Genomic DNA, 19,012 nt, shown 5'->3' with positions numbered 1-19,012 from the left:
TTAAGAAAGGAGAGTCACGGAAAAAGAAAGATGACAGGATTTTACATAATCAATACTTGCTAGGCTGCCAAAAGAACAGGCAAACCCAGCTACTATTATTGTATAATAGCTTAATTCATAAATCCACAGGTGCTAACCTAGAATGGGCAGTGGAACTTCTTAGGAAAGTCATCATCCTTCATGTCTGTGGAACCAAAACATAAATGTAGAATGATAAATCTACTTTCATAAACAAGTGGAATTTGGAACCTTTTAGAGATGAAGTAGTTCCAATGACATCTTCTAAGTTTTGGCCTTGTAATTTACACAACCTTTAATTATAAGTCTGTATAAAGCTTCGCAAGAGTAGCAGTTTATTTTTATTATTTACCAATTAAATAATTACCAATTATTTACTTTCTATTCTTTGAGAAAGCCTGTTTTTAGTTCACTTAAGACACTTGCTTACATGCTAATTATCATTTAATGATAAAACACCAGTTTCCTTACAGGGAAATGTAACTTGAAAACCCTACGGCAGCCCCGAATACCATCTTTGTAACTGAGATCTGAAAATTCATTTCTTACTAACGCTACCCAGATATGGTCAACACAGCAAAAAAAAAACCCCAGAATTTTGCAAACTCCTTTTGTGATCTTGCCCAAAAGCTTAAAATAAAACGCAACAAGGAATCTACCTCTACATGTAAAACACAATCCAGTATGCCTCTTATTTCTTATTCAAGCTACAAACGAGTAGGAAAAGAATACTGCCCATGGGCTTTCCAACTTTTGAATTCTGGCGACTAATACCAGCGAGAGCAAGAGCGAAGGAGAGAAACCACGTAAAAGCGCCCTACCCAGGCAGGCAAATGGTAGACACGCAAGGTGGGTAAGTTGGCCGTGAAGAGACAAACCCAATTTGTGAACTAAACCTACGCGCTCAAAGAAGAGTGACCGGTTTCAGACTCGGCTGAGCCCACCTGGAAGCATCTAGGTTCCGGTGACCCAGGGAGAAAAAGCCGCTTCCACCCCGACACCACTACCAGAAAAAGAATGGAGAAAAGAGAGCTACTAGGGCAATTTTGACCCAGACCCCGTGACCCGGTTCCTCACTCTTCGCCCTCTTCCACACCCCACAACCCCCAGGCTTCGCCGAGAGCCCCTCCCCTGGACTCATTCAAAGCGCCACGTCTCCTAGCTCCGGGCCACCAGCCATCCCGCAAAGACTTCCTCCGGTTAACCCCTCCCAGCCACCCGCCCAGAGTCACCGATCCCCAAGGCTCGGCGCCGCCACCAGGCCCGAAAGGGTCACCGCCAACTGCAGCCGCGGCGCGCTAGCTCTAACGGCTCCAGCCCCGCCTGGCCTCGCCCGCGCCCACGTGACACCCCACGCCCCGCCCATCGGCGTCCACGTGACCCGCTGCCCTGCTCCTAGTCTACGCTCGCTGCGTGGATCGCGGCCGGAGCCGCCATTGTTCCGCCGAGGGAGGACAGCGGGGCCTGGCCCTGGCGCGGAGACGCCGCTTAGCGGCCGCCGCTGGAGACACTCCCTCCCGCCGCCCCCCTCCTCCTGGCGGCGGCGGAGTGAGGCTGACGGGGGGCACTGGGAGCCCCCTGTCCTCCTGGCGGCGGCAGCGGCCGATCCCCGGCTCCGGCGCGAGGGGCGGCCGCAATGCGCTCGGCCTGAGGCGGTCCGGCCTGGCCTTACCTTGCTTCCCTTGACTGTTCCACGGCGTCTCTGCGCCCCGGCGTCATTCTGCGAGTGCCCCTGACGGGAGGGAAGATGGCTACACGGAGCTGGCTGGACGAGCTGGCCCAGCAGGCCGAGGAGGGCTCAGCCCGGCTGCAGGAAATGCTCTCGGTCGGCCTAGGCTTTCTGCGCACCGAGTTGGGCCTCGACCTGGGGCTGGAGCCGAAACGGTACCCGGGCTGGGTGATCCTGGTGGGCATGGGCGCGCTCGGGCTCCTGCTGCTCTTCCTGCTCGGCTACGGCTGGGCCGCGGCTTGCGCCGGCGCCCGCAAGAAGCGGAGGAGCCCGCCTCGCAAGCGGGAGGAGGCGGCGGCCGCGCCGGGCCCGGCCGCTGACGACCTAGGCGTGCTGAAGAATCTCAGGAGCGAGGAGCAGAAGAAGAAGAACCGGAAGAAATTGCCGGAGAAGCCCAAAGTGAGTAGGGGAGGAGTGGCGGGAGCGTAGGGGCGAGGGGCCAGCGTGGAGCTCCTCGAGCTTGCGGGAGGCCAAACGCGAGCCGCCCCAGCCGGGAATGGAAAAGGAAAAGAGTGAGGTTAGTCGAGAGCCGGGACGCAGTCTCCCCAGGCGGAGGAGGTGATCGGTGGACACGTTTCTTGGAGAACGGTGGAAACTCAGGAAGCATGGGACCGGCGGGGAAGATGAGTGTAGAGGAAGGAAGTTAGACAGTGTGGGGTATGTTTAAATAGAAGCGCCCGGCGGTCAGGTCATTTTCGGGAACCTTGACCGCCGGAACGACATGCCAACGTCCCCGAGGCCTGCTGGGTCGGCTGCATGTGTGTGCGGAGGCTGATGGGACCTGACGGTGGGGAAGTTGTGGCAAGACTGCGCCGGGGAGGCAGAGCCTGGCTCAGGTCACACTGAGATGGGGAGATACGGCGGCCTGCAGACTCCGGGGCTGACTCCAGGCTTAAAGGTACCCAGGTCTGGACGCGCTTCCATTTTAGTTGGGACTGTTGAAGGGAGACGGTGGCCCCCTCTCATTCCGGTGCCTGTGGCAAGTGGAGGCCGGACCTGGAGCAAGGCAAGAGGGGGGTCTGTTTTCTCGGGTACTCGGGGCTCCGGGGCCCCCCGAGAGAGCGCTCAGGCAAGTTCGGCGGAGCGGTGTGGGCGTTTTGAAATAGAGTAAAGGGATGACAGAGCAGAAAGGCGCAGGCTGCGCGAGGCGTTCCGGCACCGATTTACCGGGCCACGTGTGGAAATGCAGAGAGCATCACAGCTGTTTTAGCATGCCTTCGCGTTTCATTTCTGCGGCCTTTATGGCCATTTCCCCGCGGTTCTCCCATTGGAACGTTCATGGTTTTATTCATTTAAAAAAGAAAGTACCGTGCAGTTGAACAGGGTATGGAGGGTGTGCAAAATGAGAAGCAGCTCCTAACCTATTTTTATAGCCACTGGATTTAGCTCTTCCCCTTTTCAGTACGATAAAGTACAATACTGTGTGACCTGCGCTCTGATTTTTGCTGGATACTGAGAAGTATACACGTGAGAGTTAAAGTCAGGCATGGAAACTAATACGGGAGACAGATTCAAAAATAATTCTAAAATTTTGTAGACTGACAGGTGCTGTAGAGGTGTGAGCAGTATAAATGAGGGTTGGAGAGTGGGAGACTATTTGCATTGGAGGCATTTAGGCAAGTTATTGGAGGAAGTGAGATCTGAGTTGAAGCTAAAGTAATGAGAGTATGGTTGGTAACAGTACAAAGGATAAGGTTGTAGTAGAGATGTGACAGGTCACAGTTACTGCATTATTAGGTCTAGATTAGACTTGCTGATTAAGAGGATGCAAGATACATGCAAGACCTGGAAAAGGATACAACTTTGTCAGTGTGAATACCACCTTAGGTTAGGAAAAGAGAAAATACAAGTGACTTGGAACATAGGTAATTATATTTAAACTTGTAGAGAGTATCAAGGATTACCAGAAAGTAATGTTATGGTGGAAATAAAGAACCTGGCTCCAAGACAGGAAAGAAGGTGATCTTGAAAAAAAACACATACATAAATAAGCCTAGGACCAGTGTGGATGAAGCAGGGTGTGAAAATTTCAAAGCCCTGTTTGGGACGTCTGGAATTTCAGATAGACTTGGGTCAAGAGACAGGTGCTCCAAGAGCCCACATGAAGTGCATCACAACACTTGGATGACCCATCTGAAGAAGGAACACAGACAGGCTCCTTTGGAACTTGAGCTGTGAAATATGCTTATCAAACTTGGTACTTATTCCTTCTCCTTTTCATTTGAGTTAAGGAAAGGGGAATGAATAAATAAATCCAGTATTATCTTTGGGGAGTGGAGAATGGGAAGACTAACGGAGTGGTTGAATGTTAATCACGTGAGAAAACGTATTTGCCTACCTAATGGTAAAGTTGTGTTGGAGAAGTTCATCAGCACAAAACTGGCTTTCAAATGTTTTTGCAACCTACAGTGAAAACATTTTACATTGCAATACCCCCCACACATATATCAAACTATTCTATTTGTTTCTCTTTAATGATATTTGTGACCCACTAAATTGGTTTCATATTTGATTATGAAGCGTGACCCACAGTTGGAAAAACACTGCTTTATAGGGTTAAGAAATATAAGCTTCCATTTATTTAGTTAGTACTCATATGGTTTGCACTGTGCTAAATATTTACTTGGGGAAAAGCAGGATACTGCTTGCAAATTGAAGGCAGTAAAAAGGAAAACAATATTCATATGTCTCACAGTGAAGGAAATACAAAAGTAAAAGCTTAGTTTTTCCCCAGGGAGCTGCTTATTCCAGTTGTGGAAAAAGATATCAGAAAACCCTAGTGTGGGCCCAGGTGGCCAGGAAAAACCTTATCACAGAATTTGACTTTGAAAGTGGGGAGGAGCAGGATAGTGGGAGAGACTGAAGAAACAGCAATGGCTCAGGGGAGGAAGACTTAACTCTGTCAGCCTGGCAGGAATTAGGACCTCTAAATTTGAGTAAGGCATTTAACCATGCTCCGATTAGCTTATCTTGTTTATAAATTGAAGATCTTAGTTGAGTTAAAACACTGCAGGATTCCTCAGCGTGTTAACCCTAACTACTTGCAATAGACTTACTTTGGGGGTTTTTTTGGTCGTGCCACACGGCCTGTGGGATCCTAGTTCCCTGACCAGGGATCCAACCAGCGTCCCCTGCATTCGAAGCATGGAGGCTTAACCACTGGAGCACTAGGGAAGTCCCTGCAATAGAGTTACTTCGAATGCTTGTTAAATGGTGTAGATTCCTGAGTCCTACTACATATCTTGTAAATTCAGAATCTGTGGAACTGGGTTCAGGGAATCTGCATTTTTAACAAGCTCCCTTGCCTATGAGTTTGAAAATCATTCCCTGCAATAGGGCCGTAAGATCCATAGTATAAGAGAGATTTCTAAATGGAGTCATGTTTAATCTTATGATCCATCTTTTATTACTACATCATTCTGATAAACATTTTAAGATATACTTAATTCTGATTCAAGTGGAATCAGTGATGTCAACTACTGCAGTTTTTTAAAAGGACATTCCATATTTGTTTAAATATTTTATTTTCGTCCTTTCAGTCCATCCTTTTTAGTTTTCTCTTAAATCATTCCAAATTTTACAACTTGAATTTTCAAAATTTGTTTCTAGTTGCCTTCTTTTATTTGTAGAATAGATGTTGTTTAGCTTTTTAAAATCTATTCATAAGCATTTTTTTAAATTCTTATATCAGTTTGCTTTTTATCCCCTAATTTCTTGCCATAAGTTTTGGGGGGCATGAATTGCAGTTTGTTCCCCTGTTAAAAGTGAAGGGAGTGATGAAGGGGGCAGCACTTTTCACTGGGCTTAGCTCTTGGCATTTTTGGAAATCATTGTTTTCATACATGTATTTTTCATGACACCTAGTTCATTGTGAGTGTTAAATAGGCACTCAGTAAATATTTTTTGCTTGACTTAATCTGTGCAGTGATATGGATGGATGTAAGATCTCAGATAACTGATCTTTAACAATTGTTGCTTTGAATTTCAACTGGAAGCAGGTAACCAAGATCATCGTCAAAGAAAACTCATTTTAGTGGACAAGTTTTTTTCATATTAGTTTAGGAATTTTCATAAAGATTTGCCATAGTGCGATTGTTAATATCTATAAGCTCAGTAAATAAAAGAGTAGTGTTTTGTCTTGTTTGCTACTGTATAACCTTGCACGGTGCTGGCAGTCAATAAGTAATTATTGAATGCATAATATAGTAAGATGTCCCACCAAAGTATTTATGCAACATACTCCTATTTTTCATGCCTAGTAAATTCCATGTGAGCCACCTTTTTATTTTTACAGTGGAAAATGGCTGTGTTTGCCTCATCTGGCTAAAATTTTGTAAGGTCCATCTTTCTACAGCCAATAAATCATTCTAATAGTATGCTGTGTCTTTTGTAGCCATTACTTCTTTTCCAGTTTCACTGCCACTGCCCTGCTTTTGGACTTTATTACCTTTTGCTTAGGCTGTCCTAAGCATCCTAACTGGTTTTCCTGTTTCCAGTCCCTTTGTTGCCAATCCTTTCTACGCACTCATGCCAGCTAAATCTTTTAAAGCCCAGTTCTGATCATGTGACTTTCAAGTTCACATCTTTTCAGTAGTTCCTCAGCACCTGCTGAATAAGATCCAGTGACATGGCACTCAAGCCTTTTCATGATCTAACCCCATCTTAGATTTATCTCATACCATTACCCCTAAGACATTACCATTAGCTAGACGTCAGTGTCTCTTTATTCATATTATCTTTTTCTATTCATATTATTTTTTTCTAAAAGGCCTGTTTTTTCTGTATCTCTACCAATTTCTACCTATCCTTCAAGGCCCAGCTACATTGCTGCCTTTACTATAAAGCCTTCTCTAGCTCTCCAGCTAGAGTTAGTCTCTCTTTTTTTATGTTTATTTTATATTTTTTATGAGAGCTGAAACAAGAAGGCAGAGCATTGCCTGGGAATGTGCTTGTAGGATGACTCAGATCTTTTCACAGCTATGTGCATGCCCAAGAATGACAAGTATTGATTTTGGGGTTAGAAATAAATTTTAGTGAGTAAGCAAATTTCCAATATGGAATCTTCAGATAGTGGTGATCAACTGTTTATTTGCCTGTGTCTGTAACTGGACTATTCCTCTCATCTCCAAAACCTCATGTCTAGATGTACACTGAATTTCTTCAATTAGAAACCTGATGTTTGTCTCAAAAACTTTAACATCGCCAGAACAGGGCTTATAATTCCCTGCCCTCTCCCAGTCTTCCCCATTTCTATAAATGGTAAATGACTCTGCCATTCCTTCAGTCATACAAGCCAAAAATCTAAGAATCGTTCTTGGTTCTTCTCTTTTCCTTACCTCCTCATCTTCACCTCATATCCTAATCCTTCAGCAAGTACCATCAGTTTTATCTCCAAAACATATATTTAGTCCAGCTATTATCACCTTAACTCACTTGTACAACAGTAGCTTCTGTTGGCTGCCCCCAGTGCTTCCTCGACACCCTAGTAAGGAGTCTTTTTAGAAACAAGTCACAGGGGCTTCCCTGGTGGCGCAGTGGTTGAGAGTCCGCCTGCCGATGCAGGGGACACGGGTTCGTGCCCTGGTCCGGGAAGAGCCCACATGCCGTGGAGCGGCTGGGCCCGTGAGCCATGGCCTCTGAGCCTGCGCGTCCGGAGCCTGTGCTCCGCAACGGGAGAGGCCACAACAGTGAGAGGCCCGTGTACCGCTAAAAAAAAAAACCACAATCTTGTCTAAAACGAACATTTCAGTAGCTTTTGCATTTAAAATCTAAACTTCTTTCCTATATGGCCCAACACCTGCTCTTTTTCCTAAGCAGTTTTGAGTTGGTTTCCTCTCATTTGCTACCTTCACCTATAGTAATCTTTTTCAGTTCTTCAAACTCTCACAACCCAGTACCTTTACATGAGCTGTTATTAACACTTCTGGAACCATCTTGACCCCACTGTTCTAATCAGCCTTTAGATCTCACTTTTAAAACTCACCTTCCCAGAAAATGCTTTCCTGATCACCCTATTTGAAATAGGCATCCCCTTTTATTTTCTGTCTTAACCTCTTATATGTGTTTCCTTTATTGTAGTTTGTAAATTGTCTAGTAACTTATTCATTTACATTTGCTCAGGGTCTTTTCTCTACACTAGATTATAAGCCTTGATATGGGATAGCAAGCAGTGACTGGCATATAACAGCCTTTGATAATTATTTGTTAAACTAAATGCTGAATGAAGTATCTAAAATGACATCTCACTGTTTAGTTGAATAATCTAAACTGTTACGGGGCTAAATAAATTTGTCTTTTAAGATATTCTCAATAGAATTATGTCTTTTATTCATAGGTGGTAGTTTTGCCATGTCATCCCAGGTATTACTAAAGTTACGTGTCATCTACAGGGTTTTCTTTTTCCCTTTAAGTCACTAGTCCCCTTAGTTTTAACTCTTAGAAGAATACTCATTTGATTTAAAAATCTTGAGTGATAGGTAAAACAAACATTCCTGATTTTACCAAAAGGAATCTTGAGTTTCAGAGAGATTAAGTGACTTATTCAAGGTCATAGAGCAAAGGCATTTCAAAGGCAAAACAATATCCTGATTTCTAGTCTAAGAACTCACTGTTATTTCCATTATACCTCTCTGATTTTTTTTTTAACCTCCCATTTTGATAGCATGTTCCAGGATATTATATTGCATTCAGAGAACAAATCTAATTTTCTCAGTGAATTACTTTATTGCTTTTAAATTTTACTTTTAGAATCAGAAGTTTCTGCTGAAAATTATAATGACCTTTACAGAATCTCCAGAATTTTGCCTCTATTTGTTTGGTTACATGACAGGACTTTTTCATCCTGTCATTTTCTTCTGCCAGAGGCCTTGCAGAAAAGACCTTCAATAGTTCTGACAGAAAAGACCTTAAATAGTCATGCCCATCTTAAATACCAAGAGCAGCAATAAACCCTCCGAACACTTGTTTTTGTTGCACTTTGGCTTTATTGAGGAATGTACTACTTCTCAAGGTTGTGAGAGCCTTGAAAACATTTTTAAATGATTGTTAGTATTATTACTATTCAAACAAAATCATAGGATCTCTGTGAGGAGTTGGTGTTATCTGACCAGTTTTATTTGGCCGCGCCGCACGGCTTGTGGGATCCTAGTTCCCCGACCAGGGATTGAACCCGGCCCTTGGCAGTGAAAGCGCCGAGTCCTAACCACTGGATCACCTGGGAATTCCTCTCCAGTTTTTAAATTTACTCTGTTTTCTTTCCAGCTATGCTAGTGGTTTTCAAACTGTTCCACAGAATGCCAGTATTCCAGAACGCATCCATCAGGATCTGAGAAAGAATTACATGGATATGTGTCTGCTGTATCACCTGTAATCCTTATCTCAGTACCCATCTGACATAAAGCCTTGAAAACCAAAGCTGTATTTACCGTTTCAGAAATCATCTTTAGAATAATTTGGCCATGTGATAGGTATTGAATGTCATCTCTCTAACCTATAAAAGTAGCCCTGAGCATCCCAGATGCAGTCAACAAAGAGATGTTTTGAAATCCCTGAAGAGGATTTAGTTTTGGCTAGCTGTTGAGAAGGCACAAGGATCTTTACCCTAAAGGAAATAACTCAGGATATATAGCAAGATTTTGCAAATTTGATTTATAGGCCATATTTGTAAGATTATCCTCTTAGTTTTTAGGAGTTTAAAATTGGGGGTGAATTTAAAAATAAGTTGGTAAATTACTGTGACTGAAGCTGTAGTTTATGTGTATGTTTAGTTTACGTAATTGATATGTGCACAACATTTGGCAGGAAAAAAACACACGATTTGTGTTTTCACATAAATGACAAGAAATTATTCTATCTTGAATGTGTATCAGCATTCTTCACAACTAAAACTAAGAAACTGACAAAGACTTAGTCTTGTCCGTTAAATGAGATAATGCATGTGCTTGGCACATGGCAAATACTTGGAAATTATTAGATCTATCAGCTAAAGATGATATCTCTTGAATTTCCATGATGTCTTGCCTTTATTTTTTTTTATCATGGACATAATATGTAGTCTTATGCTTCTTGTATGCTCAGTATAATTTCCAGCTAAGAAAATTAAGACTCCGGTGAAGTAGTAACTTGTCCAGGGTGATAGACATTTGGGATTCAACCGTGGTCTCAGCTTGCCTTCAAAACTCATACTCTTCTCCTTAAAGAGGCTGGGGAATGGGGCCGGGTGGAGGGCGGGGCGGGGGGAGGCAGAGTACATCTTTTGTCTGTTATTTTATGTGGATTTTTTTTTTTTTTTTGCCGTACGTGGGCCCCTCACTGTTGTGGCCTCTCCCGTTGCGGAGCACAGGCTCCGGACGCACAGGCTCAGCGGCCATGGCTCACGGGCCCAGCCGCTCCGCGGCATGTGGGATCCTCCCGGACTGGGGCACGAACCCGTGTCCCTTGCATCGGCAGGCGGACTGTCAACCACTGTGCCACCAGGGAAGCCCTGTCTGTTATTTTAGTGTGCGCTATTGTATACCTGTGTTCTTCCTTTGCTTTGATCGAAGCTTCTCAAGGGCAGGAATCGTGCCTCACTTGTCTTTGTTTCAAGGTTTTAAGGGTTCTGCATATTACTCTACTGAGTTCACTTACTGGATATTGAGTGAATGAACATGAATGATTATTGTGTAATTTTTTTAGAAAACAGTGAAACTGTAAGCAGCTTTTTAAAAAAGAAAGATAGTATGACATGTCTCTAGAGCAAGCCTGGACTATTTTTAGCCTCTGAGAGGATACATTTACTCATCATTTGTATTCTGTTAACTTCCCAAAAGAATTTGTGTCTGGAGCATTGGGCCCATTGGATACATGTACAGTTTGTTAGCTGTCTTGACCACCAGGACTTAACGTTTATTTTGAGCTTGCTAGTATGAAAAATGACTTGAGTGCTGGAACATGGGATGAGGTTATGGGTCATCATAGCTTTGGAGAGGAAAGGATATTGAAGGAGAGAAACTGTTTCTTGAGCAAGTAAAGTATGCTTTCACATGTTTTCTCATTTACTGTCACTTTAACAAGTTACATAAGACAAGTTACATATTTTCTTCATATTTACAGATGATGAAGTTGAGGGTTAAGTCAAGGAAAATGCTTAAAGTCACAGTGATTAAATATGGAAGTTGGGCCTTAATCCCAGGTTGTCCATTCCAAAGCCCGTAGTCTTTTCATATTTCACTTTTTTTTTGGTAGTTAGTAGACTGCCCTTCTAGTTTCTAAACTTAAGAAGTGGACTTCCCTGGTGGTGCGGTGGTTAAGAATCCACCTGCCAGTGCAGGGAACATGGGTTCGGGAAGATCCCACATTTCGCAGAGCAACTAAGCTCATGTGCCACAACTACTGAGCCTGCGCTCTAGAGCTCACAGGCCACAACTGTTGAGCCCACGAGCCACAACTGCTGAGCCCGCAAGCCACAACTGCTGAAGCCCAGGTGCCTAGAGCCCATGCTCCGCAACAAGAGAAGCCACTGCAGTGAGAAGCCCACACACTGCAACAAAGAGTAGCCCCCACTTGCTGCAACTAGAGAAAGCCCACACGCAGCAATGAAGACCCAATACAGCCAAAACTAAATAAAATAATTTTTTTTTTTTTTTTGCGGTACGCGGGCCCCTCACCGCTGTGGCCTCTACCATTGCGGAGCACAGGCTCCGGACGCGCAGGCTCAGTGGCCATGGCTCACGGGCCCAGCCGCTCCGCGGCATGTGGGATCCTCCCGGACCGGGACACGAACCCGTGTCCCCTGCATCAGCAGGTGGACTCTCAACCACTGCGCCACCAGGGAAGCCCCTAAAATAAATTTTTTTTAAAAATTTAAAAATAAATAAATAAACTTAAGAAGTTTCCAAGTAATTTGAAGTCATGGTTTTTACATTTCGTAGCTAAAAATAAAATTTATATAACTAAGTGGAAATAGGATTCTAAATGCTTTCATTTTAGAAGTGTCAAATGTTAAACCTTGTATATGCTTGCCTTAGCTATAGATTCTTCTGCAATTTAGAATCAGTTTAACAGATATATAAAGGCCACTGAAATGGAGTAGAAGTCTATTATTAAGCATATCTTCTTATTCTGAACCTTAAAACTCTCAGAGGGCAGATTCCTTTCATATGTCCTTGACCCTGAGGTCCCTATGTGATGCCTTGTACTTAATTACTTAATAAATGTTTATGAAATTAGTAAATTGGAGATTGACTAATGTGAAGAATTTTATTGAGTAGTTATCAAATAAGACCCTGTTCCCCTGCTGTGTGGCCCCCTCCTCCATTTTATTTTCCTGATTGTCAGCTAGGTGTCTTCATTCTGCCTTATCACCCTCCCAACACACACACACGTTCTTTTGTGAATGTATTTTTTAAAAGGATCTGGGATGGGAGTTGAGGGAATGTTTAATAACAAGGCTGACATGGCATTATCTACAAGTTTATCCATGTAAGGAATGATTATATCATTTTTCTGTTACTGGTTGATTTTCACCAAATTTGAAGGACATTTTGGGGTGGTCTAATTTAAAATATAGATTGCATGCTGTATATAAAATTAACTTTGGTTGGCCCTGGAGGGGAACACCTCAGAATTTTCCAGAGAATTTTAAACCGGGGTACAGCAAGAGGCCCATGTAATTCTAACCTGTAGAAACAGCACCATATATATTATAAAGTCTCTATGATCAGAGAAGATACTTTCATGTAAAACCCAGCATGGAAGTCATATTGGATTTGAAGTGTTAGTTTGCGATTAGTTCTTTTCACGTGAGCAGATCTACATAATATGCTTCCATTTAGGGATTTGCTAATTTAAATGTGGTTAATGCTTTACCAGGACAAGGCTTCCTTGACCAGCTAGTAGAGATCAGATTAGTGCTGTTGATAGGTAGGAGAGGCACAACCATCAAAGTGTATCCTCTTTTCCTGCTACCTAAGAATGCTGTTGACTTTTCCCTTGGGATAGGGGGCTTATTATTTCATGGTGTCAGGCATTTGTGGGGAGCTGTTGGTGACTTACGGAACCCCAATAGTTATGAGACCTATATAAAGCCCAAAAGTTAGTGGAAAATTGGGAAATCTGCATAGGCCAGAGCTGCAGTTCTAGCCGCTACATAAGTTGTTGCAAAGAAGGAAGTAAAATTGGCACAGGTTGGAATGTGGGACCACCTTTGGCTTGCTGATCATTGCAGAGCCTATGAAATGGAGACTGAGTGTTCCTCTGCTGGTCACTGATTGAGGACTTCAGACTTTGTATTTGTCCAGAAGGAAAGATTTTTTCATCTTTCATTTGGGAGGCTCTATCAGCATTGTTTGCAGTTGTCTCAAAGGAATTGCATTGAACTTTTTAGCGGTTTTTAAGATAGTTTTTAACCACTTAATTTCACCTTTTTACAGTTACTATATAAATTAAAATGACTCAATTTAGTCATTTACATGAGTAAAATGGAGGTATCATATAAGTGACTATGATAGTTTGCTGAAGGGATTAGTTAAATGAAGTTTCATAGATGTGAGGCTTGTGAGCTGCCACGTGAAGAGAGGGAAACTGTGGACTTAGAGCTGTAAGATTGGTCAGTTGGAGTAAAGCTTACATGGAAAGGTGAGGATGACCCCAGAAAATCAGAAAAAGTAAGTTTGACTAGTCTGAAATAAGAAATGGCATACGAGAACTGACAAGTAAGATGGTGATACGGGAAAGTAGAATTAAATAAAGTTTTATGTTCCTGGTGTGGATATGGCTCTAAGCCCAAATTCCTTTCTGGGGTTTCTGACCTTTCTCAATGCATTGTCTCCTCCACCCCTCCCTGCCCCCCCATATACATAAACACAGAGAAATGAGAAGAGACAGCATTAAAGTGGCAAAACAGCCCAGAGGAAAGAAAACCAAACCGAGAGTGAGGACACTTGGTTTCAACATTAGCTGTCTGACTTTACCAAGTTGCTTAAGACTCAGCATATTAAATTTGAGTTAATTAGGAATTTAATCAGCTAAAAGACAGCTTTTGTTTGGATTTTTCTGCCATAAATCTTTGGGAAGCCTGCAGATTGGGTTTTGGAATATTAATGGTTTCTCTTTCCAACTGCATATCCCTGATAATTTTGCACAAATGCAGGTAATGTCACATTAGAAAAACTTTGAACATTCATACTGTTTTTGTTACTATAACTCCGCTGTAATAAGTAATCTGGTGGAAATCTGTTCTGCAAGAAGTAGAAATAAAGCAATTTAAACTAGTATATTGATTTACTAACTTACTGTGTTGAATATGAGAAGAATGGGCAAGTGAAAAGTAGTAGTAAGATCCAGAAAGAAGAGGTTAGAAATACAGATACCTGGGAGATACCTGGGCCCTTTTCTTCAAAGTTCTGAATCTAAGTATATTTCTGGTGATGGGGCTCAGAAATGCTTCATTTAAAAAAAAAAAAACCCAAACTGGTGATTCTGATTAAAAGCCAGAATTGGTGTTCAGAGACTTAATTCTACTCATGAACACCTCTAAGTGCTGTCATTTTATTTTGGGGTTGTTAGGAAAACTGAGGTAGCCTTTTTATGTGGCAGTGGGTTAGTAAAGCTTCTTAATCCTAGAATAGTAGAGCTATTAGATTGTAAGATTACAGGGGACATTAGCGATTATCTAATACAGAGACCAACAAACTGTGGTCCATGGACCAAATCTGGCCCTCCACCTGTGTTTGTAAAGTTTTTTGTAACACAGAGGTACTCATTCCTTTATATATCATCTATGGCTGCTTTTGTGCTACAGTAGCAGAGTTTTGTAGTTGCAACAGAGACTCCATAGCTCACAAAGCCTAAAATATTTTCTGTCTGGCCCTTTACCAAAAAAAGTTTGTGGACTTTTGAATAGATCAGACCTATCACTTTTATAGATGTAGAAAAAAACTCAAAGATAACGAGTGAAATACTCTGAGATTACACAGCCAATTGGTGGTCAGAGTGCAAAGACAATTCAGTTCTTTTTCCTGCTTCCATTCCACTATTTTTTGTTGGAGGTACTGATGCCTGGGTGAAATCAGAAAATAAATTTGTGGTACAGTTTTGCTTATAAGTTCATTCTTTATTATATTACAAGATGTAGTTCCTAGGGACAATAGTCTTAGATAACACAGCTGTACAAAAATCTTTTTAATTTGGGTCGGGGGTAGAATTTGATTGTTGTATATTCTGTGTCCTGAGTACAAATCTTTGATTTGCTCTGCCAAGCAGTTTGATAACAGAATCCATTATTGTTGCTGTGCAGCCAAACGGACGGACCATCGAAGTGGCTGAGGAAGAGGTCGTCCGAACTCCTCGGAGTGCAGCAGCTAAGCAGCCATTAGAGACACACAAGAAAAATGAAAAGGTCAGTTGGGAGCATGTGAAATTATATGCAAGGCTCTTAATAAAGAGAGTGACATATAAAATGTTACATGTACACCCCCATTTAAGGAAAGCTAAAAATCTGAATTTATCATAGCGATGGATGGGTGGTGGAGGTTTAAGTAAGTTGGTTTTGTTTGTTTGTTTGTTAAGGAGGGGTGTATCACCAAGTATTTTAAATATTGCTGTGACATTATTAAGTTTTCATTTTGCCAGGAACAATTTATTCATGACTTGAACATCTTTTATATGAGTAAGGTTCCAGATATGTAACATACCTCTTATTGGAAAACAAAATTGTGATACCTTTGTTAATAGTGCACTTTTGGCATGGAAAGCTTGGCAAAATTGTTCTATGGTATTAAGTGTTAATGTAGATTTCTATTGTGACAGTGACATAATCATCTACTTATTAGATACAATTTGAATTTGTTTAACAAAGGAAAATATTCTGTACTCAGGTCATTATTAAAAGGTTTGGATGTACACTCTTAAGTTTTCAAATAAGACAATCTATTATACCTCGTTAATGGTACATTCCTGGGGTTTTATTCATTTTCCAGTTGCCAGTGTTAGAACCATCCCGTTTTTATTTGACTTAATTTAGTTTGTAAGTAGGCAAAATGTACAAGACTCTGTTAACAGTGGTACCTCCTGCTGTGGGCGAGAGACTTTTTATTTAATTCTTTTTGGTACATTAAAAGTTGCAACCTCCCCCCCCCCTTTTTTTTTAACCCTTGCATGCATAGCTCCTTTTCAGGGAAAACGAACAAAAAACCACAGGTAGGTAAGTGGTTTCTAGGAACCAAGGTGCCACAACTCCAGCCCTGTAGAGTAGTGGTGTGAAGTGGTTGGTACAGTTTCTTAATGCTCATAATTTCAAAATACCACTGAAGAACTGGTGAGATCAATTCTGCCCTGTAACCCGGTGAAATTGGTCTAGGGCCAAGACAGCTGCAGGTAGGATGGCTTAAAATGAAGGATGGTTGTGGGAAAGAATTAAATATATGTCTGACTTTGCCTTTGGCAGAAAAATAAATAGTAAATTACTTTTATTAACAAATAAGCATACAATTTAGGGATTGTGAATTTACACTGTGAATAGTTTATATGCTTAATGTAGATGTATACTTCTCCCATCTAGTGTTTCCTTGTTCCTGGGCTTTCTCTCTACTAGTGAGCATTTTATACTTAACTCCTGCTTCCACTCCCTGAATTATCCTGAAAAATCTGTAGTTGGAATAATTAATCAACTACCATTCATCTCTGATTGATTAATTATATATAGATTGTATGTATCAGGATGTAAAACCATAGTTTAAAGTTTTAAATCATTCTGAAATCTCTTATGCTAGGAAGTAATTATAATGGTTGACATTTGTTAAGTATCTAAAACATGGCAGGCACTGTGCAAGGTGAGGTCTGTGTATATATCGTACATATTTACTTCGTACATAATTATTTAATTATAAGTAAATATATTTACTTATAGTAGGGACAACTTATTGAGCACTTACTGGGTGTACTTTTAAGACTTTATAGAATATTTATACATGTTACTTTAATTATCCTTGCAAGAATGCTGAGGAGTTGGTATCATATCTTACAAATAAGAAACGTGAGGCTTAAGTTACCTAAGCTTTTAAAAGTACAGTCAGTTCTAACCTAGACTAACCTGACTCCAAACCTGACTCCAAAGTCTGTGCTTTTTTACTGCTCTGTATTATTTCTGGTCCTTTCAAAAACTCTTCCAGGCAAATAGCATTAGTCCCATTTACAGATAAGGGCTCTGAAGCATAGAGGGATTGTGTGATTTCTCTAAGTTCATACGTAGTTTCTGAACTGGGATTTGAACCCAGGTCATTCTGATGCCAAAGCCCATGCGCTGTTTAATCACTTGACAGAACCACCTCCTTTCAGTTGCGTTGCTTTTTTAGTGCAAGGCTTCTACCTTTGGTTTGTCGCCTATTTGATTTGACTTTTTGCATAATAATAAATGCTACCACTCACGCTTAATGTTTCTTTTCGAAATCCTACATCTTGAATTTATGCTTTTTAACTTGGTTCAGTCCAGGTGACTCTCATTTCAGTTAACTTTTTATGCTATTGTGCTGTATGCTTTTGTGTGTTTTAAATATGTGGTGGTTTTTTTTAAGACTTCTTACTGTCTTTTTTCGTAAATAAACATCTTACGTCTACTTATGCACCTAAATATATATTATCATGTATTTGTTTTCCTCTCAGAGCCACATTAGGCACTTTAAGAAATACGGTTTGCCCGTAAAGCAGTTGCACTCTATGCAGTGATTTTTTTTTTTTTTTTTTTTGGCGGTACGCAGGCCTCCCACTGTTGTGGCCTCTCCCGTTGCGGAGCACAGGCTCCGGACGCGCAGGCTCAGCAGCCATGGCTCATGGGCCCAGCCACTCCGTGGCATGTGGGATCCTCCCAGACCGGGGCATGAACTCGTGTCCCCTGCATCGGCAGGCGGACTCTCAACCACTGTGCCACCAGGGAAGCCCATATGCAGTGATACTGAATACCTTGTCCTGTCACTTGAGTAAGCCTTATAGATAAAACTGTCTAAAAACCGTATATGACAAGAGCTATAGATATTGGGTCTGTAAAGCAAGTTAAGCTACCAGGTCCATTTGGATATGAAGGTTAATGCTTCATTGACGCTAGTGTCTAGTAGAGTATACATTGGATCATTAGCCAGGCTGAATGCATTGTGCTATTTGATGATGAAGAGAATAAGGAGAAATGTAAGATGTACTTACCCTCAGAGAGATTACAGTCTAGTTAATGAAAGGCAAGCATAAGATAAGATACCAGGTAACATGCGGCCTTGACTGCCAGGTATTCAGAGAAGTAAGATTATCCTATTTGGGTAGCCAGAAAAGATTGACTTAATTGGACTCTTGAGGATGGGGATGGTATTTCAGTGAGTAGTAGAAGTGGGGAGGCCAATTTTGGCAGGGGAGAGAAACAAATGAATACAGTCAGTCATTGTTCAGCTGAAATAAAACAACATATTCAGACTCAAGGGAAAGCCCTAGACAGGTTTGACTGGTCAGGATGGGGTGGGGTATGATAAAAACTTAGATATGCTCAGCTGGCAGCAACATTTGTGATTAACAAATCAGCATTGCATCTGTGATTGTAAAGGTCTGAATTAAGATAGAAGTGTAAAGATGATTAGTAAGGAGTCTGAATTAAGATAGAAGTGTAAAGATGATTAGTAAGAAAAATAGCAAAAGCAAAAACGTATAAAATTTGGTCACCATCAGGTTGTTTTAGACAAAGTCAGTGGTGTCCTACTGAAATATTCATTATAAATATTAACAAGTTCTTACATTTTCGTGATGCTACACAGAGTACAAAATGTTCTCACATATCTTAATCCTAATGCACAGGGAGGAGGGTAGTATCATTTTTTTTATACAGCTCATTGAAAAGAGTTTAATGAATTGCCCAGGATCACATAGCTAGTAAGTAATGCTCTCTCAATTTCTTTGAGGTAGCAGTTCCCAAAGTATGGTCCGTGGACCCCTGTGAAGGCGTTCCAGGGACCTTTTTGTTGGGTCCCAGAAGACAAAACTGTTTTCAGAATAATTAAGACATTGTTTGTCTTTTCCACTGTGTTAATATTTGCATTAATGGTGCAAAAGCAGTAGTGAGTAAAACTACTGACGCCTTAGTACAAATAAAGGCAGTGACACCAAGCTACTTGTAGTTGAATTCTTTACTGCAATCCACTTACTTGGGGAAAAAAAAGGAAAAAAAAATAAAAAAGCTAATTCCACTTAAGAGTATCCTTGATGAATCTGAAAAAATGATCATTATTCATTTTATTAAATCTTGACTTCTGA

At 41.4% G+C, this 19,012-nt stretch overlaps 1 protein-coding gene across 5 annotated transcripts in view; it reads left to right on the top strand.

Moving 5' to 3' along the window:
* Positions 1 to 1,437: 1,437 nt before the first annotated feature.
* Positions 1,438 to 19,012, top strand: part of MTDH (metadherin) — a 56,320-nt gene continuing 38,745 nt past the window's right edge. For 4 of the 5 annotated variants that reach the window (XM_082674605.1, XM_082674606.1, XM_082674604.1 and 1 more), the window contains exons 1-2: positions 1,438 to 2,146; positions 15,024 to 15,125. In XM_082674605.1, the coding sequence (XP_082530731.1) occupies positions 1,766 to 2,146; positions 15,024 to 15,125 (483 nt within the window). In that variant the 5' untranslated portion in view covers positions 1,438 to 1,765. Of the gene's footprint in view, positions 2,147 to 2,553; positions 2,646 to 15,023; positions 15,126 to 19,012 lie in introns of those variants that run through there. The other variant, XM_082674607.1, reaches the window with a different exon arrangement.

This window comes from Grampus griseus, assembly GCF_964374135.1.
Source record: "Grampus griseus genome assembly, chromosome: 17".
Classification (NCBI taxonomy): domain Eukaryota; kingdom Metazoa; phylum Chordata; class Mammalia; order Artiodactyla; family Delphinidae; genus Grampus; species Grampus griseus.
Note: the sequence above shows the minus strand (reverse complement) of the source record. Positions and strands in the feature narration are given on the sequence as shown.